Genomic DNA, 26,107 nt, shown 5'->3' on the forward strand with positions numbered 1-26,107 from the left:
CTACATGACACCCGCGATCCGGCATGGCAAAACGGAACCCAGCAGCATGACGGTCCGGGGTTCCCTCATGCGTGTCCAACACGAGTATTTTATTTGCAGAATTTTCTGGAACCAAGGCGAGAGACGGCAATAGACCTTGGTTTTCTGACCAGCTGACAAGCGCCATGTAAAACCCGTTGCTGCTGACGCCATGATAATCCGGTTCCTCTTTGTAGAGTCTGCCCATGGGTATCGGGGAAGCCTGAAGCGGTTTCAATGCCCCTCTCAGCAAATCCCGCCCCTTCTCGACGCAAATCTGGATCATCGGCATCGTCAGATGGTGCATTGCGCTGCTTGCGGCAAGTCAATACCAACAAGAATAACTGCTAGCCAGTACTCCGTATCTCGCTATGGGCTGTCTTGCTTGAGGAAGACCCTGCCATCTATATGCCGGCTGCGGAATGTACCAACTGACCCCTTTGTTCACCAACTGCACAAAGCCTCCTCATACCAGTAAAAACTTGATAAGAATATCAAAACAAATAGCACTCTATACCTGCTGTAGGCGTGTATGGGACGAAAAATGTGTGCACAGCAAGAACGGTTTTGAAAGAGCTGTTATGCATAGCCACGACTGGCACAAGCCCATGATACATGCTGTCTCGGCCTTGTGCAAGCCCTCTCCATCCAGCTCCGGCGGTTGTTACTTGCTTTCCCGGTACATTTCTCTTCCCGAAAGATGCAGATATGATGCTGTGGAAGTTGCTCAGTTCCGGTCGGTGTTTTCGGGACTTCAAATGGACTCTAGGGAGACTGCAACAGCATCTCGTGGGACCGATTTGAGTAGCCTAGTTTTCGGGTATGCAAAAGCCAGCCTGCTCCTATATTCATACATTTTTTTCTGCTCACGTTAGTCGACTCTCCTGCATGATTTCAGTATTCTGAGCAGACAGACGACCACAACTGCGTCCAAACCGAATGGATCGTTGTAGGGCGTCGCTCCAAATCCTAATCCCGATTCGACAAGACCCAATAAAAAAATCAACTTTACATAATACCCAAATCTGTATCAGGGAGGAATAGTGGAAACTGGCGTACTATTGTCGTGGCAGATTCTCAGTCGAGGACGGCTAAAACTAGTGAGTTGTTACTGCGCACCAGTAAAGGCTTACTATTCCATGGGCTTGCCGCAAAACATGAGAATACATATAGGCCCGATAAACTACTCTGAGTTCTGTTCTTCTAGGTTGGCATCGGAAAACACATCGGCCCTGCCACATCCCCCACGCATCTCAGGGACATGTTAGCAGTGAAAGGGGCCTGGCCTTCCAAATGCTATTCTGGTTCCCTGATAGGCTATACGACACCGAGAATATGTTCAGAGACATCCCTCACGTAACCTCAGAGCTTGAAGGCATGCTGCCCGTCTATAGGACAATAGTCATCGCAGGGCAAAAGTCCGGCCGGTCTCTATGCATGGTGCAGCTTCTCAAATGTGCCGATTATCAAGGCTGTGGACCATGCATAGCATGCTTATTGAGCCATATTGAGCCTGGCTGGGACGACGGACTGGGAGAAAGTATACTGCATCGTATGGTCGGTGGAGTAAAATCGCTCTTCTTGCCTCTTTGAACGCCGTCACTACATATAGTCCGTTGCTTACCCCCTTTTTCAGTCGTTTCTATCCCGCTCAGAGAGAAAAATAGAAGCTTCATGATTTAACCCGGGCAGGTCGGCAAAAGGGACGTCTCACACTTTGTGGGGTTGCCCCAAAGTGTACGCCGCCTGGTTTTCCTGATTCATGGCATTCCAGCAAAGCTGGCAACAGGGAATCTGCGTGGCAATGCCGTTATTGGGACAGCAGCAGACTGAGAGATCCCTTTGGAAAAAGCAATTCCAGTTGTCGGTGTGCCCATTTCGCCCAATAATATCATTGTCCAAGCGGCATAAGGGAATGCCAGCATCGGTGGTCTCCTTCGTGCCCATTTGGAGCGACATCACACGGTTGCCTGTCCAGAACCACCACGGAAAACTTTCGAGAGCCCAGTAGGCTACCCATCTAGTTCAATAAAATCCCGATGCCTGTTTGAGTTGCATCTGCAGCGGCTGACTGGCCCGTGGCTACAGTCCACGTGTGAAAGCTTGCAGCAGCGGAAAATCTTTTCAGAGAACCAAGGGACTTGCAACAAACTCGCGAAGGGTGTGGTTCAGGTAGAGTGACAAGATCGTAGCCATGTTGAAGAGAAAATAGTACGCAAACTGCAAGCATGGACGGAGGTTGACTATCGCTGGTGCCAATCACCAGCAGCACAATGGTGTTGCATCACGACACATCGATAGTAAGACGTGACACTGCAACGCACAGGATGCACCTCTCTCAGCGATATTCACGCGCCGTCTACGGCCCTTGCTTATACATCTCGGGAGTTACGATGCCTAGCCACCGAGGAGAAACGCAACGACGACAGACAATCGTTGAGCATCGAGAAATGGCGAGGATTGAATGAGCGGCGGTCCAAAACACGACGGCATGGATGATTCGCCAAGCAGGCTAACGAATTGAGCCGTGTAGATGTTGCCTTGCAGCATCACAAACACCAGCCGTACAGGCGGTCGCTAGCTCGAGAGTTTCCGCCCATGCATCATGACTGTCTGTAAAGCATTCCACTTCACAAGCCGATTCACGACTGCGCGGCCCCAGAGATGGAAATGATTTCTCTCTTCCAGGCCACGCACGAGTGAGTCTTCAAACTTGGGCAGAAGTGATGTCTCGACACGCGGACAATATTTCGGATGAGTAATTCGTTGCGACTCGCATGTGCCGCGGAGACTTGGTCTGCATATCACAGAAGGCATCGCTGAGCCGCCATCTGGAAATGTTTAGAGCACATGCCACCGGCTCGGCTCGTATCTGGGCGTTGTTGCAGAACATTTGTCGCCAACCGCGTCGAGTCGAGTTGCGTTGTCAGGATGGCCAGCCGAGCCGAGTCAGGTGCAAGGGCACGTGAACTGGGTGGAGAGTCCAGGGCCAAGTACCTAGGTACCGCGAAAATCTTGGGAACCTCGCACAAGATACGGATACAAGTGTTTGCGATTGGACGGAAATCATCGAAAATATCATAACCGCCCCGCACACGCACCCCACCATGATGCTGGCCAAGGCGGGGTCCGGCATTTCTAGGCCCAGGAGCTCTGGTAAGCCGTTTCCGGCGCTGAGTCACCGTGAGCTGCAGCCAGCCGAACAGCTCCGATCCGCCTGGCGATAACCAGAGGCAAACCAAACCCGAAGACGGTCTGGTCTGCTGGCATCGAAATCGTCCGGTGCGTCCGTAAATTATCACACCAGGGCGCAACGCTACGGCAACGCTGCTGACGACAGTGGTTAATCGCCCCTCCGCGTGGGAGTTTACCACCCCACCCCCCCCGCCTTCCCCTTCGGAGACCGGAGGATGTTTGCCGTAATACGGGAAGCTTTTTGCGTGCTCCGGGAATCTTTTCCGAGTTCTGCCCCGGATCATTTGCACACATCCACAACCACGACCGCAACCACCACAACCACAACCCACTTGCTAACCTACCTGGCAACTCGTGAGCTTTCTGCTGGCTGAATTGGCGGCAAATTTTTTTCATGGCCTGGCCTGGCCCCACTTCCCCCCCTACCCACCCCCCCCCAGGTCCGCATTTCGGAGACCCCCCATTGGCACGTGGGGTGCCCCTCCCCACTTGCTGCGTCGTCACCAACTACCGTGAAGCAACCTTTGCAGTGGGATTTCAAGTCTTTGGCTATCCCATCTGTCCGCTTTTACGGGCGCCTCACTTCGACTTTTTGGCCCCAGCAATTGAGCTCCATCGAGCGTACCTGGCCTCCCTTTTTCGCCGAGAAAACTCTCGCCTGCCTTCCAAATTCCGACCTGACCGACGAATCTACAGACAGATAAACGACAGACAGACATACAGAGACAGATACAGGCGAAAATGGCTGGCGACGCTACTGCCAACGGTCCTGCTGCCCCGAGAAGCAACAGGCCTCACCACGCCGATTCTCCCTATCAGTCCATCGGCGACTTTCTGTCGAATACCAACAACTTCAAAATCATCGAGAGCACGCTACGAGAAGGCGAACAATTCGCCAATGCGTACTTTGACACTGGTATGGCTGTCTTGACCGATAGTTTCCCCCCGTTTCTCCCCCGCCGCAATTCGACAACCAGCCGCTGACTAATCCGACCTTTTGCTTCGGCCCCTGCAGAGACCAAGATCAAGATGTGAGAACCCAAAATATGCTTGCTATGCACTTGTGCCGACACGGGGCCAAAATGCTAATGCATGCCATAGTGCCACAGCTCTGTCTGATTTTGGCGTCGAGTACATCGAACTGACCAGTCCACTAGCGAGCGTCAGTGGCCTCCATTTGTGTGTCCAGGTTGGCCGTCTTAGCAAATTGACTAACAGAATGCAGGAGCAATCGCGCAAGGACTGTGAAGCAATCTGCAAGCTGGGCCTCAAGTCCAAGATCCTGACCCGTATGTGGTGTTTTTTTTTTTTCTTTTTTTTTGATGGCAGAATATAAAGAACTATAGCTAATAGTTCTTGTCGCAGATGTTCGATGCACAGTAAGGACTTCATTTGCGACCCTGGTGGCCTACGTGCATGACGACCATACTAACCCCTCATCGAAAAGATGGAAGATGCCAAGGTGGCAGTTGCAACCGGCGTAGATGGCGTCGATGTTGTAATCGGGACCTCCAAGCAGCTTCGGGAGCATTCTCACGGCAAGGATATGGCCTATATCACCAAGACCGCCATTGAGGTTATTGAATATATCAAGAGGTAGAAAGTCAGCACGAGGGGTGTTTGCAAAAGACAAAGGCTAACAGCCATCTCTAGTGAGGGACTCGAAGTTCGATTTTCGTCTGAAGACTCGTTCCGATCCGACCTTGTCGATCTCCTGTCGCTGTACAAGGCTGTTGACGCAGTCGGCGTTAACCGCGTCGGTGTCGCTGATACTGTCGGATGCGCTACGCCTAGACAAGTCTACGACCTGGTCCGCACCTTGAGAGGCGTTGTCTCGTGCGATATTGAGACTCACTTTGTACGCAGCCCCTTGAGACAAGCGCCCTGGGTCGGGTTGGCCACGGTCCTCTGAACCTATGCTGACCAGCTGGTAGCACAATGACACAGGTTGCGCCATCGCCAACGCCTACGCTGCCCTCGAGGCGGGAGCCACCCGTAAGAGGCCGTCGTAACTTGTCCAAAGCGCCGCCACGTGACTAATCCGCACCATTCAGACATTGACACATCTGTCCTGGGCATCGGCGAGCGAAACGGCATTACTGTGGGTTTTCCGCAAGCTAAGCTAGCTGCGCGCACCGATCGACGGTAGCTAACAAGCGAATGGTAGCCTCTGGGAGGTCTGCTCGCTAGGATGATTGTCGGAAGCCACGAATACGTCACCTCCAGGTACAAGCTGCATAAGCTCAAGGCGCTAGAGGACCTGGTTGCGGAGAATGTCGAGATTGTAAGTCTGGCATGGCGGTGGCGGCGGCGGGGCGGCGGCGAGGGAAAGAAAAAAAGCAAAAAAAGGAAAAAGACAAGGCTGACAGGAGTCTAGAACATCCCCTTCAACAATCCAGTGACCGGTAAGTCGGCTGCAACTATCCATCTTGGCCCTGGTGTCTTGACTTGGCTCGGGGCTTTTGATCCATCTCAGACCTTTGTCTTCCTCTCCCGGGCGGTGGACTCGGCGAGCGGGTGAAGAGGATTTCGGGATTGCTGGAACAGACAGCCCGACGCCATACCCAGACTACATGTTTAGTTTCACACTGCGCGCAAGACTAGCGCTAAAACCCTCGTTTAGGATTTTGCGCCTTTTCTCACAAGGCCGGCATCCACGCCAAGGCTATTTTAAACTGTAAGTTGCCGTCGCTCTCAGCAGGGGAAAGCGCGCTGCCTTGGAATTCTCGACGACTCGGTCGGTCTCTTTTGGGAAAAGTCGAAAAGCGTTGAAGCCCAAAAGATGCAAGTCGTTGGAGAAGATGAGGGCTTTGCGTTGCCGGATGGGTTCTGACAAGGCGCAGCTCCGTCGACGTACGAAATCATCAACCCCGCCGACTTTGGCATGAGCCGATACGTCCACTTTGCTTCTCGATTGACTGGCTGGAACGCTATCAAGAGTCGTGTTGAGCAGTTGGGTCTCTCAATGACTGATGACCAGATCAAGGAAGTGTACGTTGGCAAGCCCCGTCCAGCAGCAGCGCGAGACGTTATTGACCGGCAATTCTAGAACACAAAAGATCAAGGCCCTGGCCGACATCCGCCCCCTTGCCGTGGACGACGCCGACTCGATTATTCGAACGTACCACCTTGAATTGCAAGCGTGAAAGAGGGGGGGGTTGCATGGGGAAGGACGAGGTGGATTGGATTGTAAACCGGGAGACTGGGGGATCATGTGGCGGGCGGATCAGAAAACAACGAGCCATCCATAGCCCGGGAGAATCAAAACTTTTCGTCGTCTACTCCAAGCGCTACGCAGTCAAACTGCTTGCTGTTTGGTCGCGCTGTGCTTGGTCACGCGGTGACTTGTCGATCGTGACAGGAAGGGGAAATCTTGCTTTTCCATCCAACCTTGCCCTTTGCGCTACAAGCTGCGTCATCCTTGTCCAGTCCAGCACACCAGACATGCACGAGAGAAGAAGAGAAAAAAAGGAGGAGAAGAGACGGAGAGAGAGAGAGAGAGCCGAAACTTGCTTATTCTCCCACCGAGAGCAGGCATCATTAATTCAATGCTTGCTGCCTGCCTGCCTTCAACCCGCCACTGGCCAGCCAGTCAGCAGGCCGCCACGTCCCGCGAATCACCAGACGTCAACTGCCAGATTCCCCCGCACCAAAGGCAAAGCTCCTTCAAAAACCGCGCACGCGATGCAGAGGCCCTGCCCCAAGACATCAATCGCATCTCTCCCCCTCGCCCCTCGCCATCGCGACATGTCGCCTCCGGTCCAAGATGCTTCCGGCGCCGCCTGCCCTGGCACCCCGTCGCCAAAGACGGTCCTCACCACCGTGGTGGCTGGGTCTCGCTACCTCATCCACCCCCAGGTCCTGGTACGCACGCACAGCCATTCCGCCCCCCCTCTTTGGCCCCCCCTGGCAGAGAAAACAAGAGCTCCCGTGCTCACCCGCGCGCCGCGTAGGGCACCATCCAGGAAACCATCAGCCCGGACGCCGTCCTCCCCGTCACCCTGCTCGAGCCGGAGCAGCTGTACCTGCATCTGGAGGGCACCCTCCGCCTGTTCGACGCGTACGACGACGTCTTCACGCCCGAGTTCGGGAACGTCCTCGTCGAGAAGCCGTCCGGGGGCGGCGCGGGCGGGCTGCGCGTTCCCGCGGGTTCCTTCGTCGGCACGCACGCCAGGTCCGTGATGCACCTGCGCGACGACACCCACACCCGCGCGCGCGCCGTCTCCGACTTGCCTGCCGGGCCGTACATTCTGCACGGGCCGAACCTGCATCAGGCTTGGAAGATTTACCTCGACACCCTGGATGCGTTTGCTTTTGGCGTCTACCCCACCACCGCCGTAGACGAAATCGACGGGTGACAGCAGCCCCCCACCCTCTCCCACCTCGCTTTCAGAAGGCCGAGCGATTGTCAATTTGTCAGGGGGGCGGGGGGGGGGGGGGGGGAAAGGGTCCAAGACTGACGACTGCGTGCAGATACCAAGTCTTGCAGTTGCCTCCTGACGGCGGCGGCAGCAGCAGCAGCAGCAGCAGCAGCCACGCGTCGGTGCCCGTCCCCTCGCGGCTGTACAGCACCGCGCCTCCGGAAAAGGCTCCTCTCAGGGGCTGCCGCTTCACCATCCCGGACTGCGTGGCGCTGAAGGGTGTTCCGACCTCCGTCTCCAGCGCCGCGTGGGCCGAGCTGCGCGACCGCACGGCCGATTCCACCGCCCCGTTCGCCAGGCGACTCGTCGAGCTCGGCGCCGTCATCGTCGGCACGACCAAGTCTTCGCAGCTGGGATCCGGCAGGGAGTGGGCCGACGTGGTGGCTCCGCAGAATCCGCGGGAAGACGGGCACCAGGATGTCGGGGGAGGCGCGGCGGGCGCGGCCAGCTCGCTGGCGGGCTACGCGTGGCTGGGGGGATCGACAGGGCTGGACGGTGCGTCTCGTGCAAAAGGTTTGCCCCCCCACCCCCCCTTCGCGCGGAAACTGAGGAAACCCGATTGCAGCAATCGGCCAGGTGTTGCGTCCGGCGGCTTCGCAAGGGCTGTTTGCGCTTCGCACATCGACCGGCATCTTGCCCTTGGACGGCGCCGCAATAAGCTCCCCGTAAGAGCGCGAGCCCCCCCCCCCCCCCCCCCCAAAAAGACATTGCCACCGGGCCTTCTAACCTTGGGCAACACGCGCAGAAGCCTGGACGCCATTGGCGTGTTCGGCACCGACGCCGCTGAGCTCTTCCACCACGCCGTGGCCATTGTCCACGGATCGCTCGCCAGCCCGCCGCTCAACTTGCCCAAGCGCGTCGTGTGTGTCACCGATCTCGGCGACGCAAACGACCAGCACGCGCATTATCAGCAGCGGCATTTTCTCTCGGCAGTGGAGGCGTTCCTGGGCGTCGAGTCCCGCAGCGTCAGCCTGAGCGAGGCCTGGGCTGCGAACCCGCCTCCGGAAGCCCGAGGGCAGTCCCTGCAAGAATACATGAAGGAGGTGAGTAGGCAAGCGCCTCATGCCACTCCATGGGGGCTATATCTCAACACTGGGGCAACACGGGGTCTAAAAAAACAAAAACCCTAGGCCCCGTTTCTTTCCTTTTGCGCCGACTTTCACAACCAGTATCGCAGGTTCCGGGACGACTACCAGGCCAAGTTCGGCCGGGAGCCTGCGGTCGAAGCCACGGTCCGGTTCCGCTGGTGCGTAGCCCTCGCAAGAGCGAAGCCGTCCGTTGTAGCCAACCCCCTTCTGACGAGCGGCGTGAACCGCGAGCAGGAACCTGGGCGAGAAGGTGACGAGAGCGCAGCTCGACGCTTTCCGAGCCCGCGTTTCCGTCTTCCGGAGCTGGTTCAGCCGCGCGGTAATGCCTACCGACGAAGGCGGCGACGCCGTCATGGTGCTGCCCTACGCGAGCGCCGCTCCCCGATACGAAGCCCCGTACGCGCGGTAGCCCCCCCCCCCCCCCCCCCCCCCCTTCCGCCCCCCGAACAGGTTGCAAGCACAAGCTCTCGCTTTGCTGACCACCTGCCACGCAGTAAGCCCGCCGGCATCGAGGGCGTCACCGCCGCGCTCCTCGCGCCTATCCTCCAGGCGCCGCTTGTTCTCGCACCGTGTAGGTTGGCGTCCTCCCCCTTCCCCCCCCATTTCCTCGCCTCGCCGTCGCATGGGCCCGCGCTGAAACCGAGCCCCAAGTCGCGCAAGCGCCGTACGAATCTAGCATCAGCCACCGGACGGAATACCACGCCGTCTGCGGCGCTGTCCTCGGGCCCAAGGGCAGCGACGCGGCTCTGGTCAAGCTTGTCGAGGCGACGCTGCGGCAGGCGCGGTGGCGCACGGGTGTCGACAGGGGGAGGTTTGCCTTTCCTCCCCGGCAGGATCAAGGGAACGCCGTGGGCGGGGGTGGACAGCCGTCCAGTCGTGTAGACGCGTGGTAGATTGCAAGCCGATCAAGTGTTTTTGGCGAAGCCAAACGAGACGTGACGCCCTTGGGCCTTTGTGCTGCACTGAAGGTGACGACGTAACGTGACGTGACGTGACGCCACAGAGCGATAGTACGGAAGTAGATTAGGTCTGGTACACGGGTACATCCGCCACGCAGCCGCGCCAGCTGCCATGTCTGCACAGCGGGGCGCAACCCGGCAAAAAAAAGCAAAAAAAAAAAAAAAGCTGGAAAGAAAAAAAAACCAAAGCCATCACCAGGCCACGTCCACAACCTCACCCGAACCAGCCCCCAGCAATGGCCAAACCCAAAGGTAGCACCCCCATTCCCCCATCTCCGAGACGCCCCCCCGAGAACCCCCCCCCCCCCCCCCCCCCCAAAGACAGCAGCTGACCCCCCTCGCCGCCAGCCGCCTCGAAGCACTCCCGCGCCGCCCGCCGCGCCGCCTCCCCGGACGCTGCGCCGCCCCCTCGCGCCGCCGCCGCCGCCGCCGACGTCCGCCCGTCCGTCCTCGCCGTCCACCGCTCCGCGGGCGTGGAGAAAAAAAAGGCCAAGGCGGCCCGCAAGACGCGCATGTCGTCCAAGATGCGGCGCCGGCACGACCGGGGCCTCGAGATGGCGGCGGCGGTCACCGAGCGCACGGGCAGGAAGATGGAGAAGAGCATCGGGCGGGCTAGGGCCGTGCAGAGCAGGAGCCGTCCGTGGGAGCAGGTGAACCGGGAGGCGACGGGCGAGGGCGAGCCCGGGGGCGGCGGGTTCGCGGCTCTGGTGGACGAGGGCGCGGGCGCGGGCGCGGGCGCCGAGGAGCCAGGCGAGGGGGGGTTGGCGGCGGATGACCGGACTCCGGGGCAGAGCGAGGGGGACGGGGATGACGGGGGTGACGAGATCCTGTGAGCTTTGCGTTTCGCGTTCTTGGCTTCGGCGTGCGGGTCACTCGGTTCTTGCTTGCCGGGGCCGTGGCGTTTGGGGGAGGGTTGTTTTATTTTTTCTTCCTCTCTTTGTTCTTGTGTGAAAATACAGCTTCTGGTGTTTTGTACAGACTGGACCAACACGCAGGCCGGCGCGCCAGCATATTCCCCCGTCTACTACTGTAGTTCCTCCACACGACCGGAGGACCGGACCGGACCGGCCCATCAATCAGCCCTGCCTCCCCTCCAGGTACAGCCTCATGGCCCCCCCCGCGTCCCCCGTCGCCGGCTTGGCCTCCCTCCCCCCGCTGCGCGCCACCTCCCCCCGGATGCTGTCCACCAGCGCGTCGGCCTCCCCCCCGCCGACCTGCCGCCCGCCCTTCTTGCGCGCAATCAGCAGCTCGACCTTGAGCCCGCGGGCCAGGAACCCGCCCATCTGGCGCATCTTGGTGGCCAGGTCGTGCGGGCCAATCGCCCACGTCAGCTCCAGCTCCTTGGTCTTGGTCTTGGCCTTGGGCCCGGGCTTGCCGCCCGCCCCCGCGGCGCGCTTGCGCTCCCGCAGCGCCCGCTGGCGCGCCTGCTCGTCGCGCTTGTCGACGATCTTGCACACGGCGTAGCGGGGGCCCGCGGCCGCCGCGGCCGCCGCGTCGCCCCCCGCCCCGTACGGCTGCACCATGCGCAGCGACTCGTGGGGCGCCAGGCGCTCCAGGACGAGCGGCGTGGGCAAGGGGCCCTCGGGGGCGCCGCCGTCGATGACCATGATGCGCGGGTCGGTGATCTCGTGGTCCTTGGGCAGGCGGTCGCGGCCGGAGCGCTCGACGTCGCGCTGCGTCGTGTAGCGCTTGTCGATGCTGGCTGCTGCTGCTGCTGCTTCGCGCTCGTCGGGGGTGCCGTCGCCGGGGGACGACGACGACGACGACGACGACGACGACGACGACGACGACGGTGACCCGCGCGCGGCGGCTCTTCGCGGCGGCCGCGTGTAGGGCCGTACCTGGCGGACGGGCAAGGTGGGCGGTGGTGGTGGTGGTGGTGGTGTCTGGGCGGAAGAGACGACGAGCCTGGGATGATTCGGGACGAGGACGCGGTACAGCGCCCGGCAGGGGCTGTAGATGCACGGCGGCACCGGCTTCATGGCGTGACAACGCGGGAGGGGGCGGGACGGACTGCGCGCTCGCGCCGTGGCGGAAAAGGATGGGCCGATGTTGAGCGGAGGGCAGAGAGAGGTTTGGTTGGGGCTCGTCTCGTCCCGACGTTGCAGGTTTCAATGGAAGCAAAAACTCGGAAGCTTTTCTTTTTCCCTTCAGCTCAAGGGGTTACGTGCCGTCTGGTGGCCCACCCTGCGCGGCGCGCCCCAGCCAATGGCAAAGCGTCGGCGTCTGGCGCCAGCTGGGTGGGACCCACCCACGTCCAACTGCCGGCCTCGTCGATTGGCCTCGTCGACTTGGCCTCGACATCTTGGCCTCGACATCTCGACCTCGACATCTCGACCTCGACATCTTGACCTCTCATCTTGGTCTCACAATAAATCCCGTCCACCGCCACCCGCATAGGCCTCCTCCAGCTCCCTCCGCCTCCCCAGACGCGCACCATGTCCTCCTCCTCCTCCTAGCCGCCCTCCCGCCGCATACCCCGTCCAAAATCCTCACCACCACCACCACCACCACCACCATGATCTCCCACTTCCTCGGCCACCCCGTCCGCCTCACCGTCGCCACCCTCAAATTCGCATTCCTCTCCCACCTCGGCCTCACCCACCTCTTCCAAGTCACCCCCGCCCAAGGCGCCTCCATGCTCCCCACCTTCATGGTCGACGGCGACTGGATCGCCGCCGACATGCGGCACCGCCTGGGACGAGGCATCGCCGTCGGCGACGTCGTCCTCTACAAGATCCCCCTCTTCCCCGACCAGAACGGCGTCAAGCGCGTGCTCGGCATGCCGGGCGATTACGTCTCGCTAGGGACCCCCGGCGAGACGGGGGAGGAGCAGATGATACAGGTAAGAACAAATACATAAACATCTTCTTATAGGTACATATAAAGGACGAATTCCTGGCGATTCGTCGCGCCAAAAAAAGAAAAGAAAATGTTCCTCGCTGACTCGATTCCGTGCCACCAAGGTTCCCGAGGGCCATTGCTGGATCGTCGGCGATAACTTGTCTTGCTCACGGGACTCGAGGCTGTTCGGTCCGCTTCCGCTGGCCCTGGTTCAGGGAAAGGTTGTGGCCAAGATCTTGCCGTGGCGGGAAAGGAAGTGGATCGCCAGCGGCGTACGGCAAGTTGCTGTTGACAACCCCAGCTAGATGGACGCAGCATCATCTCATATCTTGTCAACTTGGCCCTTTTATTTCGTTTTTCCTGTTTCGATTTCTTCTTCTTCTTTTTTGCTTCAGCCGCTACCTCATCATCTTGGGCATTGTTACTCGGCGTGGGGGTATCAAGTCACTTCAACTCGTGTGTAATACGCTTGTTATGCACAATCTGAAATAATCGGGTATTATAAAAGGCGGCTTACAACGTCAACTTTGAATCTAGCGCCAACGGCGATTCGATGGCCTGGCCTCCCGTTGACTACCTGATCCCCTTCATGCGAGGAGGGGAAAAAAAAAGAAAAGATAAAAAAAAGAGATGCAGACAAAATCTAAAATCAATGATTGGCCAACCGAAGCCATTCGCCAGATATGCTTTGTACAAAAGACGAGTAAGTAATCCGGGCCTCTTCTCACCATGGTCATAGCAGGGCACCCCCGTCGCTGCATGCTCCATTGCTCAACAATCCGAACGAGAAGCGGTTTGCTTCTCCGTACATAGCTAGCAGCAGTATATAAATAACCCGGCCACCAGACGGCGCGCAGAAAAAGAGGAAAGAAAAAGACTGAAAATGAAAAGGGTGTGGGAAGAGGGAAAACACTGGGAAAAAAAAAAAGAAAGAAAGAAACGGGGAAAAAAAAAACGGTTGCTGATGATGAGGGAAACCGTGGGGGCGAGAATGGTTCAAGCTGAGAGAACCCACATGTTCTCAAAACCACCAGCCCATGTCGTCGTCTTCCATTGAATGAAATCCGGACGCCTGTTGTACAAATGCCTTTTTCTTCGCAAACAACAAACTACGCACGTCCAGCCATGGGCTAATCTCGTTAGCAAGAGAAAAGCCCCGGTAAAGAGTAGAGAGGCAAAATTGTGATGGATGGAGCCCGAGGACCCGAGCTCCGTGCCAAACGACGGCTTCGGCCAGCAGCCGCATTAGCCCTCGATATGAGCCTTTGACATGCTCTGGCCAAGCAATTCCAGGCATCGCTGCGCCAAATTGACCACTTCACCCTCATCCTCCTCTTCGTACTCAGCTTCCGCCTCAACTTGCCGGTTCGCAATGGTTCGGATATGTTCGATAATGTCCTCGGCTTTGCCAATCAGGCCAATGAGCGTCTTGTCCTCCGACTCGAATAGCTGCAGCAGGGTCCAGACCGCAATGTGTTGGAAAGTAGCGTCTCCAGATTGCAAGAACCGACCAAGATAACCGTGGATGCCACCGTTTGGCTCGTTCCAGTTCTGGATGAAGATGGAGTAGTCGCCAACTGGGAGCGCAGGTATCATTAGCGTGAGCTTCTTCTTTTTTTTTCTTCTTCCGCTCCTTCCCTTCTTGGTTCCGCGTCCACGGGACAGCCTACCTTTGGATGACAAGTTACCCAACGCTGCAGCACTGTTACCTTGCACCTCGATGCTAGGGGAATGTGTCAAGGGAATCAAGACGTCGCAGACTCCCAGGTTGAGGAGATGCGACTTGAGGTCATCGCTAAGCGCCAGGACGGCAATGGCCGCAGTCATCTCGGATTGCACCGTGACGGGCACGTCAAGTACCAACTGTTTACACTTTTGAACGGCTCCAGCGTCAAGAACAAGTGCCTTGTTTCGGTCCGAGCTGGCGGCGAGATTGCGCAAGGTAGAAATGGCGTGGCACTGGATTTCTTCGTTATCGGTTGATCCGAGCAGGTCGACCAACGGTTTGAGAAAGTTGGCCTCGATTATGGGCGACTCGTTCATGGGATGGATGGAGATGTTTCGTATGCAAGCGACGGCGGAGAGGATCAGAGGAAGGTAGGATGACTGTAAGAGTCGGAGAAGAGGTGCGAGACCGCTAGCTCGTACTATGTCCAGCTGGTACTTTTCATCAGACGCGAGATTTCGCAGGGCCAGTGCTGCCTGGCATTGGACCTTGGGGGAGGACGAGTCCATGAGATTGACCAGAGACTGGACGAGTTTTGGTTCGGAAGAGGCAAGCTTCCGTCTGTTGTTTGCGTCTACAGCGATGTTGCTGAGCGCCGTGGTGCAGTAATACTGTACGTCGACGTCGTTGGAGCTGAGGAGTTGGACAAGGACAGGGATAGCGCCGGCATTAACGAGCTGCTGTCGGTTCTCGTCTACAATGCGTCATGACGTCAGCAGACGAGTGGCCGCAAGGGGCGTAAGCTTCTTGCCCTCGGGCACAGCAACCTACCGGAATGTGTCATATTGAGCAGGGCACCGGTGGCGTTCCTCTGGACTCGCATGTCCCGAGATTTAGCTAATCTCGTCAGTGGCCCAAGAGCGCCAGATCTAGCAATCTTGGCCTTGTTTTCCTCGTGGGTCGCGAGATTGGTGATGCATCCGACAGCGTTGCACTGAACTTCAACATTGGGTGAGAGCATCTGCCGAATCAGCGGCGTTAGACCGCCGAGCTGGACTATCAAAACCTTGTTCTCGGCTACGAGGAGACAATTACTCGGGTTAGTGCGTTCCTCTAGTCGTTGCTGTAAGAAGGAGAACTCACTGTTGACAGCCAAATTGCCCAGAGCGGCACTGGCAGCCCGCTGGACTTCGATATCGGGGCTTTGCAACAGAAAAAGGATAGGTTCAAGTGTATCCCTATCAACCTCTCGAACATCTAGGGAAAGCATATCCGTATCAGCCAAGACTGAACTGACCATGGCGGTAGACCATACGACGACGACGTGCGGGACGGCAGGTCTCGAGGCAAAAAATAAAATAAAATAAAATAAAATAAAAGACCCGTCAGGGACATTCCGACACACGACACACAAAACACATACCTCGTTCAGTGATCTCGGCAAATGTGAGACTTGCACTCCGCTGCAAATCCACGTTTTCCGAAAAAACCAAAGTGCTAAGCGCCCGAAGAGGTTCCCCGGAGAAGAAGTCGGTTTCTCCTCGCTATCAATCCCATCAGCAGCAGGCTCAGAAACGGCACGTCATGCCAGCAGAGAAGAAATTTCCAACCACCAACATTTTCAAGGTACTGCAGCAAGTCGGCAACTGCCTCGCGTTCGCTATCGGCTAGGACGGGCTCGTAAAGACCCTCGCGGGACCGACCTGAGGGACGTCGCGTCAGCAGCTTCTTCCGGATCAAAAAATCGCAGGGCATGGTCGAGTCGCGTTACCTCCGCAGCATGATGAGCTGCAATTACCCATGGCTGGGCTATGATGGAATCAACCACGCTTGGGGGAGGTGTGTGGGGGGGGGGGGGGGGGGGGAGGTGATGAAGAGATGCGTCGTCCTTGTTCAACGATGGGGGACTTGGCTAATGGACCGAGTTGGGGTCCGTTGCCAAATCAACGTTGCGGGTTGGTCGACCTGGGTTGGGAGGACGGACCCTCGGAGCCAGCAATGGAGCCAGCAACCAGTTGTTTTGACTCGGTAGCTTCAGTCGGGGGTGGCTGGCCGCGGGCAGTTGGTCTGCTTGTTATCACGGGCGGGCGATCAGGAACTGGCTCCCGCTGCACCAGCAAGGCAGGAAGCGACAGTTCGTGATGGACACTAGCGAGACGGGGGGTTCGCGGGTGTTGGGATGGTTGGAACTTGAAACTTGGAGCTGGGAACTTGGAGCTGGGAACTTGGAGCTGGGAACTTGGAGCTGGGAACTTGGGGTGAGGAGCTGGACGTGGCTGTCCAGGCATGAGAACGAAGGCTCGGTGCGGGAAGAGGTCTGGTGTACTGGGCATGGGCATTGGAAGGGGGGGGGGGGTGTGGCAGCCTTGAGAGGACCGGGTGACGGATGGTAGCAACCCAAGGGCCAAGGGGGGGAGCAGTGAGCTTGGTGTGTGAGCGGGAGCAATGCTTTCCATTGGACGCAGGCTTGCCTTGGTTGGCAGCCTTGGAGGGCAGCAGCGGTCGGCGCTGCCCTTGTCGGGTGGGTTCGCACCTGCTTGCAGGGACCTCACCCCACCTCCACCTCCTCCTCTCCAAGTCATCATTCTATGTACCCAGCCTTGTTCATGATGGCAACCAAGACGGGGTCTTGGGTCTGGCGTGCCTTGGGTCAATGCCCTGGGTGGCCCTTGGGTGCCTTGGGTGCCTTGGGTAGGCACATGTACCTGCCTACCTTACCTGCACGGGCACGAGGAAGCGCAAGTACGGAGTACCTTGTCTTCTGGTGCTGTCTGGTTAAGTCTGAAAAGCTGCCTGGCTCTACCGGCAGTGGCGCCACGATGCACCAGACTGACTTTTTATTGCCGCGGTACTTGGATACCAGCAGGCTGCAGCCACCACTAGGAGGTAGGTAAGGTAGGGTAGGTACTTTGGGTACCCTCTCTGAGGGAGAGGCCAGGCAGGAGGTATCTACCTTGTAGCTAGGTTGACTCGCAAGGCAAGGGTCAAACCTGCTGCGTCAACTCGAAAGGCACATGCCAGGCAACAAGCGCGACCAATAGGAGGCGCGGCATCCAACTGTTTGCATCGATCCCACCTCGACCAGACCAGACACGACCAGACACGACCAGACACTAATAAAAAGTAAGAGACCACGATGCTTAGGTGGGGCCCCAGGGCAGAGCAGAGCACCTGCAGACATCAATGCAGGGTCAAAGAAATCTTGCACCTCGGGATCCAGGTCCAGGTCCAGGTCCAGGTCCCAGGTCCCAGGTCCCAGGTCTCAACTCAAGGACATCAATCAGCACCACCGAGTACCTCCGAGGTGGCCACGCCGAAAATCCGGACAATGGAAAAAAGTCGCTGGCGACTCGGCAGTCGACGTCCAGCATGCGTGCCAGTTTCCGACTCGGCATCCGTGCAAGCGGCTGTAGAAGCGGCTGAAGAAAATCATGGATGCAACCAGACAGCTCAAGCAAGCTGCCTGCCTGCAACCCTCCGTCAGAAAAGGCCTGTGCTGTCTTCTGTTCTTGACGGCTGGGGGGGTGGCGTCGTTGTCTTCCTCTGATGGGCCGCTGGCAAGCCGAGACTGTGGTGGCTCAAGAGAGAGGCTCCCAGGGTTACCAGGCTGCCATCATTGACGTATATTCGGGTCACGTTCCCATACCCTCATGACACGAAGAGCCGGTTGACATGACCTCCCTTACGGTCCTGAATAAGGTAGGTAGGTCGCTGAGTGCGAAGGGAGGCAGGCAACTTTGTGCACCAAAAGGCGGAAATACAGATACAGAGACCACCTCCTCATCCTCGGAAAATCACCTCACTTGGTCAAAAATGATGTCGCACAAGAATTTGATTATTTTTATTTATTTATTTACTTTTTTTTGGTTGTGCAACCAAGAGACTTCTAGGCAGGCAGATCCACTTCTAATCGCCGTCAGAGTTGTGAGACATTCGTCTGGGCTGGAGCTCTCAAGCGCGCTCATCTCAAGTGATGCCGTGTGCTGGGTCCAGTCTTTTTTTACGGTGTCGATGTCTTGCCTGAGGTGGCCAAGGTGGCCAAGGTACCGAGTACCTACTTGGAGGATCAACGCTGAGATCTGATCAACGCTAAAGAGCACCAGACTCCACTGGGAGACGGGCACGTCCGTACTCCGTACTGACCGTACTGTCTGGTATTTTCCGTCTCCACGGCGACTCTCACAGTGCAGCCACCCCGTCAACAGCCTCATTTTCTTCTTCTTTCTTTTCTCTTTTAAACTCGGCAAACCCGGCTGTCGTTGGTTTGAGACGCAAGACGTGCCAGAAACGGTTCCAGCAGAACGCAACCAACCCAGACTTCATACACGGGCAGCGCAGTGACCACTTGCGGTCTCTCCGGGACAGAGCGAGCGAGGCCCATGATCGCCAGATGAATCGGAGATGAGACACGGCTGAAACCGCTTGGTGATGGATGCTGTTGTTGGTCGTGTCGCAAGGGCCTGGCCTGACCAGAGACCAGAGTCAGAATAGCTTCATATGGGTCAATCTCCCCGTGACTCTGCAGCGCCTTTTTTATTTTATTTTATTTTATTTTTTTCATTCTTTTTTTTGGTCGTCACGCGGTGGATTCATACTGTGCAAGCTGCATGGCACCAGCCAATTTGTTTCTGATGCCGTGCAGTGAAAGCTGCCAAGTACTCCGTACCGTTGACCTCTTGGTACATAGGATTGTAGCTGCGCCAGACAGACTTTGGTGCTCGCATCCAGGCATCAAGCGCTGCTGCTGCGACGTTTATTCTTCATTTTATTTTCTGCCTCATTCTTTACCCCCCTCCCCCCCCAAAAACCCCCCAACCCGAAAACGCACATGTCTTGGCGCAACCCGGCTCGCCATCTGCGCTCGTTGGCTTGGCATTCTGTCCGCATCAACCAACGCCTTGCCTTGCATCGATCTGTCGTCGCCTCATGGCTCGCTCGCTCGCTCATGCTGGTCGGGTTCCCCACCAAAAAGGCCGAGCAAAGGTCTCTCCCATCACAAGATGTAGCAGCGTTGTCTCCTCCCATTCTCTCCCTTCTCCGCGTCCGCCCCCCCCCCCCCCCCTTTCCCCTCTACTTCTCCCCCCCCCACCCCACTCTCGAGCCAACAACACAACACGATGGCATAACGACCGCAAACAAACAAGCAATCACAGCAAACTTGCAAGCAAGGCTGAGACTGGCGGCTACACACAAAAAAAGAAGAAGAAGAAAAAAGAAGAAAAGAAAAGACCAAGGAGAAAAAATTCAGTCGCTGGATGGACAGCGCACACATGTCCCGAAGCCGAATGGACGAGCCAGATGCCGCCGCCGCACCGGCTAGCATCCATCCTGCCGCAGACCCCACGCAGGCCAATGTCGAGGCTCAGAAACCGTCTCGTGAGCAGGTCATCGGCGCCATGTCTCCAGGGCCGGCACCGGGTCTTGGGTCTGGGCCTGGGCCTTCCTTCGACGAACCACCACCACCACCACCATCTGCGCAACGTCCAACCGTCCTGGCAGCGGCTCCAATTCGGGCTCCTGGCTCAGCTTCTGCTCAACAACAGTCTGCCCTCTGGTTCCCTCAATTCGTCGCTCCCTCGTCCTATCTCCGTTTTAAGACATCACACGGCAGCGCCATGGCACCACCTCCCGAGCCGACCCCAAATCCGAGCCCGCCGAGCCCGCTCGACAAGGAACAAAGACAAGGACTGGTTCGTTTCCCGTCGTCTCTTTCCCTGCCCATCCCCCCCGTTCCCCGACGTTGATCTTGCTCGCTCCATTCATGCCCCCTTCTCCCCCCCCCCGACTGTCCCGTCGCTCAAAACCAACTCACCCATGCCCTTCAGAAAGCGATTCGCGATTTCCTCAAAGTCCGGACCAGTTACGATGTCCTCCCTCTGTCTTTCCGTCTGATTGTCTTGGACACAGAGCTTCTCATCAAAAAGACGCTGAATATTCTGATACAAAACTGTGAGTCCAACTTTTCACCTCCCGAGGTACCTGACGGGCCTGGCTCTTTTTTCCTTTTTCTTTTCTTTTTTTCTTTTTTTTCTTTTTTTTGTCTTTTTTTGCTTTCGGCTCAATGGGGACGGACCCCCGACCTTGGATAGCACACTAGCCGAGCTTTCATGCTAATCCATCCCACCCTCAGCAATCGTCTCGGCACCTTTGTGGGATTCGCAGCGCGGTCGCTTTGCCGGGATATTGACAGCCACCGATTATATAAATGTTATCCAGTATTACTGCCAGTTTCCAGACGAGATCAGCAAGCTCGACCAATTTCGGTTGAGTAGCCTGCGAGGTGAGAAAGTCCTTCAAAGAGGCTTGGGGAGGCTTGGTCAACTTCTCGGCAACTCCACGTGCGTGCCACGGATGCTAATGCTGTGCAAAAGACATTGAAAAGGCCATTGGCGCCATCCCTATCGAGACGGTATCTGTTCATCCCTCTCAACCACTTTACGAGGCATGTCGGCGCATGCTTAAGACCCGTGCACGACGTATTCCGCTAGTCGACGTGGATGATGAAACAGGCAGGGAGACGGTCATCTCCGTCATCACGCAATATCGAATCCTAAAATTCATCGCCGTCAACAACGAGCACAACACTGTCATGCTGAAAAAGACGGTTCGCGAGATTGGACTGGGCACCTACGCCAACCTGGCAACTATGCACATGGATGATACGGTTTTGGATGCTATCCACATGATGGTTGACCAAAACATCAGCTGCGTTCCCATTGTGGACTCTGAAAATCGGGTACTCAATGCCTTTGAAGCAGTGGATGTTATTCCGTGCATTCGCGGAGGCGCATACGAAGAACTAGACGGGACAATTGGCGAGGCTCTTTGCAAACGACCCGACGACAGCCCTGGCATCTATACATGCAGCGAAGGGGATCGACTGGACTCGCTCTTTGACACCATCCGAAAAAGTAGGGTTCACAGACTGATTGTCATCGACGATGACAACAAACTGAAAGGTGTCATATCGCTTTCGGACATCTTAAAGTATGTTTTGCTTCACGGGGAAGAGAGCACTTAACTGGACAGCCACGATGGAATGATGACATGTGTATGATGAGACAATGGGCCTGGATCTATGTCAGCAGGCTTGGTTTATTTCAAGGGAAAAATTCGGCCGCAATAACTTGATGCATTATTTGTCGGGCGCAAAGAGGTCGGAAATCTCCATGGTAACAAACCATATATATCCCTTTTGATGAACTGCTCTTTTCCTTTCGTCTTTTTTTTTTTTTATTTCTTTTCATTTTCATTTTCATTTTTTTTTTATTTTCGATAGAAGACACGTATGGTGGTACTCCGGCTCTCTACGTTTTGCTATGATGCCTGAAAACCTAGGTAGGTACGTCTCCAGTAGGTGTATATTGATAGGCGTGGACCTGGGACATCCGGCAGTCGAAATTAGCCTAACTTTGCTCAACATTACCAGGCCAGTAAGAGATTTGCCGGTTGTGTGTAGCGACAGATTCAGAACCGACAAGCCTTTTTTGCTCCAGGCCCGAGAAAACAATGCCGCAGGTATATCGCTTCGAAGCCCTCGTGTTTGAGTTGAGTCACTGTGTGAAGGAAGGTGCTATGACGGCTTGCCGGTTGTCAGACCAAGTCGCGCCAGCTGTCAAAGCCTCGCCAATAACACGACGGCAAAAACATCCTTCATTCCCTCAGGCGGGATCCAGCAGGCACTTGGACATCGCACGAGAAAATGTCCACCATGACGCATCCGCTGGGAGCGTCTCATTCATCGCAAAATCTACGAGCCTCGTCTGTGTATATCCCGCGTCGACTACCGGTCTCGGCAAGCTCGCTTTCGCTCCAACTTCCGCCGAGTTCCAGCCTACATAGCCTGGCTCATGGAAGCAGAGCCCGCACCAGCGGCACATGGACGGCGAGCAGCGGTGGATTGGGCCTACTCAACAATGCTGACGAGGTGGAGGATAGAGACGTCTTTGTCCAAGAATACAACAGGCTAGCGAGAAAGGTGAGAATCTGAGTTGCCAAGAAGCTGTCTTCCTGACGGACTCGTTTCTCGTTTCCCACCTTCTTTTGGCTGGCTCTCCACAGCTGTTTTTTCGGTCTTCTTTGACCTGACCAGTGGGTAGCATGGCGTGAGACAATTGTTGAAGGAGGATTCTGATGCTCATCAGCGTGTAAGTGATCAAGGGGTCTCCAATTTTACCACTGGTCTGAACAGCAAAGCTAGGGCAGTATTGCACGCTCCCGAGAAAAACGACATTGGATCCCGAGATTCCTTCGGCCAAATCCGAATCCTAACCCACAGAATGCTTCATCGTCAACGCTACCGCCGACAATCCGACATAGGCGGAGTGTTTCCGAATTTGCACACATTATTCACTGCAGAAGAGAGGCACCCAGGATAATCGGCATCCAGGACATGGTGCGGCTTGGTGGCAAAAGCATGCTCTATCTTCCCCAGGATTACTCGCCATGTACCCTGATCCTACCTACCTGCATCAGGGCAACTGCGCAATACCTGGCTCAAAATGTCACGACTCGGGGTTTATTCCGCGTTCCTGGGTCGTCGAAAATCACGAGCGCCCTGTTCGACTATTATTGTTACATGGATAGTGGTGATGCCAGCGTTGCGGGCACAGTCCGATGTGCCACTTTACCCATACACATTCAGTATTCTGTTCACGATGTTGCATCCACTTTTAAAAGGTTACTTTCAGTCTTACCTGGGGGTATCCTAGGATCACTAGTTCTTTTGGACGCATTTATAGCAATTCATTCACAGCTTGATGGGGAGCCCGAGTACCCTCGTACCAAACAAACCAAAGTTCGGGCACGTCTCATCGCCCTCGCAATTGGCACTGTCAGGTCACAATATAGACGAGAACTCATCTGCGCTGTGTTTGGACTTTTGAGCCTGATTGGGAGAGCTTCAGAGGTTGCGCCGCGCGAAGACGACAACGGTAGACCTCTTCCGACAGCTGACTTGATGGGTTATCATTCGCTTGGCATAGTCTTTGGACCATTATTGGTCGGTGACTCTCTGGATCGATACACCATGAAAGTCGTCACCCCCAGCTCTGGGATGTTGCTATTTCCGCTCAGCCCACCAAAGTTCCGCAGGGATCGACGCAAGTCACAACAAGCAGATACGAAAGCGAGCGGGCCACCCACGGTAGACAAGATTTTGGTGGCAAACAATATCACGCAAATGCTCATTGCCAATTGGCGTGACGTCGTTCGTCAAATGAGGTCGCTTGGCACCCATTACCGAAAAGACTCTTCCCTTCTGGATTTTCCTGCAAAAAACGATGATCTCCAGGATTCGGAAGGGCTTGGGGAAAGGCCCGAGGAAATTATGGACGCTGTTCCTGGGTTAAGACATGCTTCAAGGCCTCAGGAGCCCTCGACCGGGAGACAGGGCGCTCAAACAAGAAAGTCAACAACATTGAGGAAAACAGCATCGAGGAAGGTGTTGCCCAAATTGAGCATGGCCACTCTGAGCCCGACCAAGGAGGAAAGCATGGGTGATGATGAGTCTAGCGATAGTAGTAACAAACGGGAGAGTGCGATTGAGAGATTACAAAAGACTGAGGGGAGCGACACCAGGAAGAAAGAAGTTATCGGTCATGTGGACTGCAAAAGCCGCCCCGAGAGCAGGAAGCTGTCGAATGAGCAAAGTGCGCGAGGAAAGGTCATCAACACTTCTGGGCATAGCCACGCTCCCGAAAGCCTAAAATCTGCGACATCTCCGCCTGTATACGTGGAAAACGTTCCGCCCAGAGAATCATCGAGATGTCAGACTTCACAGGACGAAACCAAAAAGGCATCCCTGCAAAACGACAACGTCGAGGGGAATATACTTCCCTTTGCGTCGGCAACGACCGACCTGCTCAACTCGTGCAACCAGGACCGAGGACAAGTCGAATCGCAAAATGGCTCCGAAGGTCCTCAAAATTCGGCATTTCCGCAGACTCCTAAACAAAGATGGCATCCACCATCTTGGTCTGCGAACGGAACGTCAACCAACCCGGGAGGCATCAGAGTTGTTCAGAAAAGTCCTACCGTGACCAGTGCCGCCTGCGCAACTCAGGATCAGGCAGTTCAATGTAACCTATCGCCTAAAAAGGCTCGAAGCCGCTCGATAGATACGACGCCAGAACGATTCTACGCAATGAAAAGAGAGCCGTCTCGCATACTTGATTCTAGCGCAGACGACGTGTTTTCCGGTCAACAAAAACATGGGTGCAGACAGAAGAAGCCTTTCCTACTTCATGGACCGAGGCTATCGAAATCCTACGAGAATTTCAGCAGTCAAACTAGAATTACCTTGGAGTCGCCAACAAACTCTACCAAGTCAAAAGACTTGGGCAAGAATGGATCAGTAAGAGCAATGGCGGCCATGTTTGACGTCCAGCCATCCGGTCTTGGCTCGTCTGCCATGACAGGAGACGAGCAGGCGACAATGGCGAATAGCGTGAGAGATGGGGACAGAAATTCCAAGTCGGACTCGGCTTTGACTCGGCGAACGGCCTTTTTGCTTGATACCACTCAACGCCCAGTCTCAACCACGGGCACGACAAGGAATGGCAACGACAGGTTTGACGAGGTGATGGGGGATGTGATGGAAAAGCAGAGCGTGGCAGACAGCATCAATCACAGCGCATCATTGGACAGCGAGACGGATGGAATTTGCCAGCCCAGCACGCCAGGCGACAAGGCAACGGCAAAGGCCGACCTTGATGAAGCAGATAGCCGACGGATCAGAATGATGCCGAGTTTAGGGAGGATGGGGCCATATCCCGAACAACCACCGATCGCGCACCACTTGAGCTTAACCCGGCCACCATCGTCACCGTCGCCGATGATGGAATCGGAGGCCGATTCCATCTTGGACGCGATACCCCTGCCGCAAGTCGCCCGTAGCGGAAGCGCAACCGTTCTCTATTCACAAATCCGCAAGCTTCAACGCCAACTGAATAGCAAGACGGAGGAGGCTGCCCAGCTGCGCCGCCAGCTGGCAGCGCAGCAAGACTCAGATGTTGGCACCGTGAGTGAGCAACTACGCCAGGCCAAAAGGGACGCGGCCATGTGGAAGGAGAGGGCCGAAGCTGCGGAGAGGAGGGTCAAGGTATTTGAAAAGTTTACAGAGAAGTTGAAAAAGATTCGGGACGAACTCGCGGATGCAAAGAAATACGAAAAGGGCGATGGAGACGGCAAGGATGGTGACGGCAGAGCACGCGTTGCTGACGCCACGATCAAGGCTGTCGACAGGTTGAGATTGCTGCAGGGACAAAGTGCCAAGAAGGAGCCTGGAAATCCCGACGACTGTTCAGATGGCACCGCGCAAACCCGGAAACGCCCGCACGATGTGGTCAAGAGTCAGGATGGAGCGGTGGACCGTTCGCGACCGGCTTCTGACAGCCCTGCGGGGGAGGAAGGCGGTAAGCTGGGGTCTCGCGGGGGTATGGAAGTGCGTATGAGGAGAAGGTCTGATCAGATCTGGGCTGCGGCCGAAGAGCTCTTGCAGATGGAGGAGGATGGAGTAGAATAGGGGTCCAACGCGGCGGCGAAAGACGTGGGGACGAAGGATCGATGTGAGGACGATGTACATGATTAGCATCGACGCAGGGATTTGCGATTTATGCCTAATCATTCATAGGCGATGGGCCAATTGAATCGAGGAGTCGAATCGACGAGTCGAATCGACGAGGACCGCTTCGCTTGTTTCTCGGAAGTTGGTGTTTGGGATACGAACAATGCTGGTCCGTGGAAACGGCAGTTGAACAGCGGAATAAAACGAAAAGGAAAACACCGAGGTCTCGTCCTCCGTAGTCGGTACTACGTTTTGGTCTTTTTTTTTTTTTTTTCTCTTGCCTTGTCAAATTCTTCTACAGCCTTAATTTCCCGGTGCGGCCTACAAAGTGAAATTGTGAGAAAATTCCA

General features: G+C 56.2%; 8 protein-coding genes across 8 annotated transcripts; 6 read left to right on the forward strand and 2 right to left on the reverse strand.

Moving 5' to 3' along the window:
* Window positions 1-3,954: 3,954 nt before the first annotated feature.
* UV8b_07007 (uncharacterized protein) lies at window positions 3,955-6,359 on the forward strand (the record flags this gene model as incomplete). The annotated part of the gene is made up of 14 exons (XM_043144504.1): window positions 3,955-4,129; window positions 4,229-4,244; window positions 4,315-4,375; window positions 4,439-4,502; window positions 4,579-4,592; window positions 4,661-4,809; window positions 4,867-5,071; window positions 5,148-5,208; window positions 5,268-5,314; window positions 5,381-5,497; window positions 5,591-5,618; window positions 5,837-5,890; window positions 6,057-6,204; window positions 6,263-6,359. 14 exons carry the CDS (start codon window positions 3,955-3,957, stop codon window positions 6,357-6,359), a joined length of 1,236 nt encoding a protein of 411 aa, XP_043000439.1.
* Window positions 6,360-6,960: 601 nt separating this feature from the next.
* Window positions 6,961-9,615, forward strand: UV8b_07008 (uncharacterized protein; the record flags this gene model as incomplete). Its single annotated transcript, XM_043144505.1, has 9 exons — window positions 6,961-7,077; window positions 7,179-7,567; window positions 7,687-8,129; window positions 8,200-8,299; window positions 8,380-8,677; window positions 8,765-8,880; window positions 8,957-9,118; window positions 9,217-9,293; window positions 9,374-9,615. The coding sequence occupies 9 exons, from the start codon at window positions 6,961-6,963 to the stop codon at window positions 9,613-9,615; spliced, it is 1,944 nt and encodes a 647-aa protein (XP_043000440.1).
* Window positions 9,616-9,917: 302 nt separating this feature from the next.
* UV8b_07009 (uncharacterized protein) lies at window positions 9,918-10,514 on the forward strand (the record flags this gene model as incomplete). The annotated part of the gene is made up of 2 exons (XM_043144506.1): window positions 9,918-9,933; window positions 10,030-10,514. 2 exons carry the CDS (start codon window positions 9,918-9,920, stop codon window positions 10,512-10,514), a joined length of 501 nt encoding a protein of 166 aa, XP_043000441.1.
* A 243-nt stretch (window positions 10,515-10,757) lies between these two features.
* On the reverse strand, window positions 10,758-11,663 carry UV8b_07010 (uncharacterized protein; the record flags this gene model as incomplete). The annotated part of the gene is made up of 1 exon (XM_043144507.1): window positions 10,758-11,663. One exon carries the CDS (start codon window positions 11,661-11,663, stop codon window positions 10,758-10,760), a length of 906 nt encoding a protein of 301 aa, XP_043000442.1.
* A 536-nt stretch (window positions 11,664-12,199) lies between these two features.
* UV8b_07011 (uncharacterized protein) lies at window positions 12,200-12,830 on the forward strand (the record flags this gene model as incomplete). The annotated part of the gene is made up of 2 exons (XM_043144508.1): window positions 12,200-12,526; window positions 12,648-12,830. The coding sequence occupies 2 exons, from the start codon at window positions 12,200-12,202 to the stop codon at window positions 12,828-12,830; spliced, it is 510 nt and encodes a 169-aa protein (XP_043000443.1).
* Window positions 12,831-13,770: 940 nt separating this feature from the next.
* Window positions 13,771-15,993, reverse strand: UV8b_07012 (uncharacterized protein; the record flags this gene model as incomplete). Its single annotated transcript, XM_043144509.1, has 7 exons — window positions 13,771-14,102; window positions 14,196-14,945; window positions 15,023-15,268; window positions 15,335-15,448; window positions 15,615-15,735; window positions 15,809-15,894; window positions 15,963-15,993. The coding sequence occupies 7 exons, from the start codon at window positions 15,991-15,993 to the stop codon at window positions 13,771-13,773; spliced, it is 1,680 nt and encodes a 559-aa protein (XP_043000444.1).
* A 3,453-nt stretch (window positions 15,994-19,446) lies between these two features.
* On the forward strand, window positions 19,447-21,212 carry UV8b_07013 (uncharacterized protein; the record flags this gene model as incomplete). The annotated part of the gene is made up of 4 exons (XM_043144510.1): window positions 19,447-19,881; window positions 20,017-20,140; window positions 20,322-20,471; window positions 20,563-21,212. 4 exons carry the CDS (start codon window positions 19,447-19,449, stop codon window positions 21,210-21,212), a joined length of 1,359 nt encoding a protein of 452 aa, XP_043000445.1.
* Window positions 21,213-21,510: 298 nt separating this feature from the next.
* Window positions 21,511-25,715, forward strand: UV8b_07014 (uncharacterized protein; the record flags this gene model as incomplete). Its single annotated transcript, XM_043144511.1, has 3 exons — window positions 21,511-21,533; window positions 21,621-21,709; window positions 23,098-25,715. 3 exons carry the CDS (start codon window positions 21,511-21,513, stop codon window positions 25,713-25,715), a joined length of 2,730 nt encoding a protein of 909 aa, XP_043000446.1.
* Window positions 25,716-26,107: the final 392 nt, after the last annotated feature.

This window comes from Ustilaginoidea virens, chromosome 5 (assembly GCF_000687475.1).
Source record: "Ustilaginoidea virens chromosome 5, complete sequence".
NCBI classification, from domain to species: domain Eukaryota; kingdom Fungi; phylum Ascomycota; class Sordariomycetes; order Hypocreales; family Clavicipitaceae; genus Ustilaginoidea; species Ustilaginoidea virens.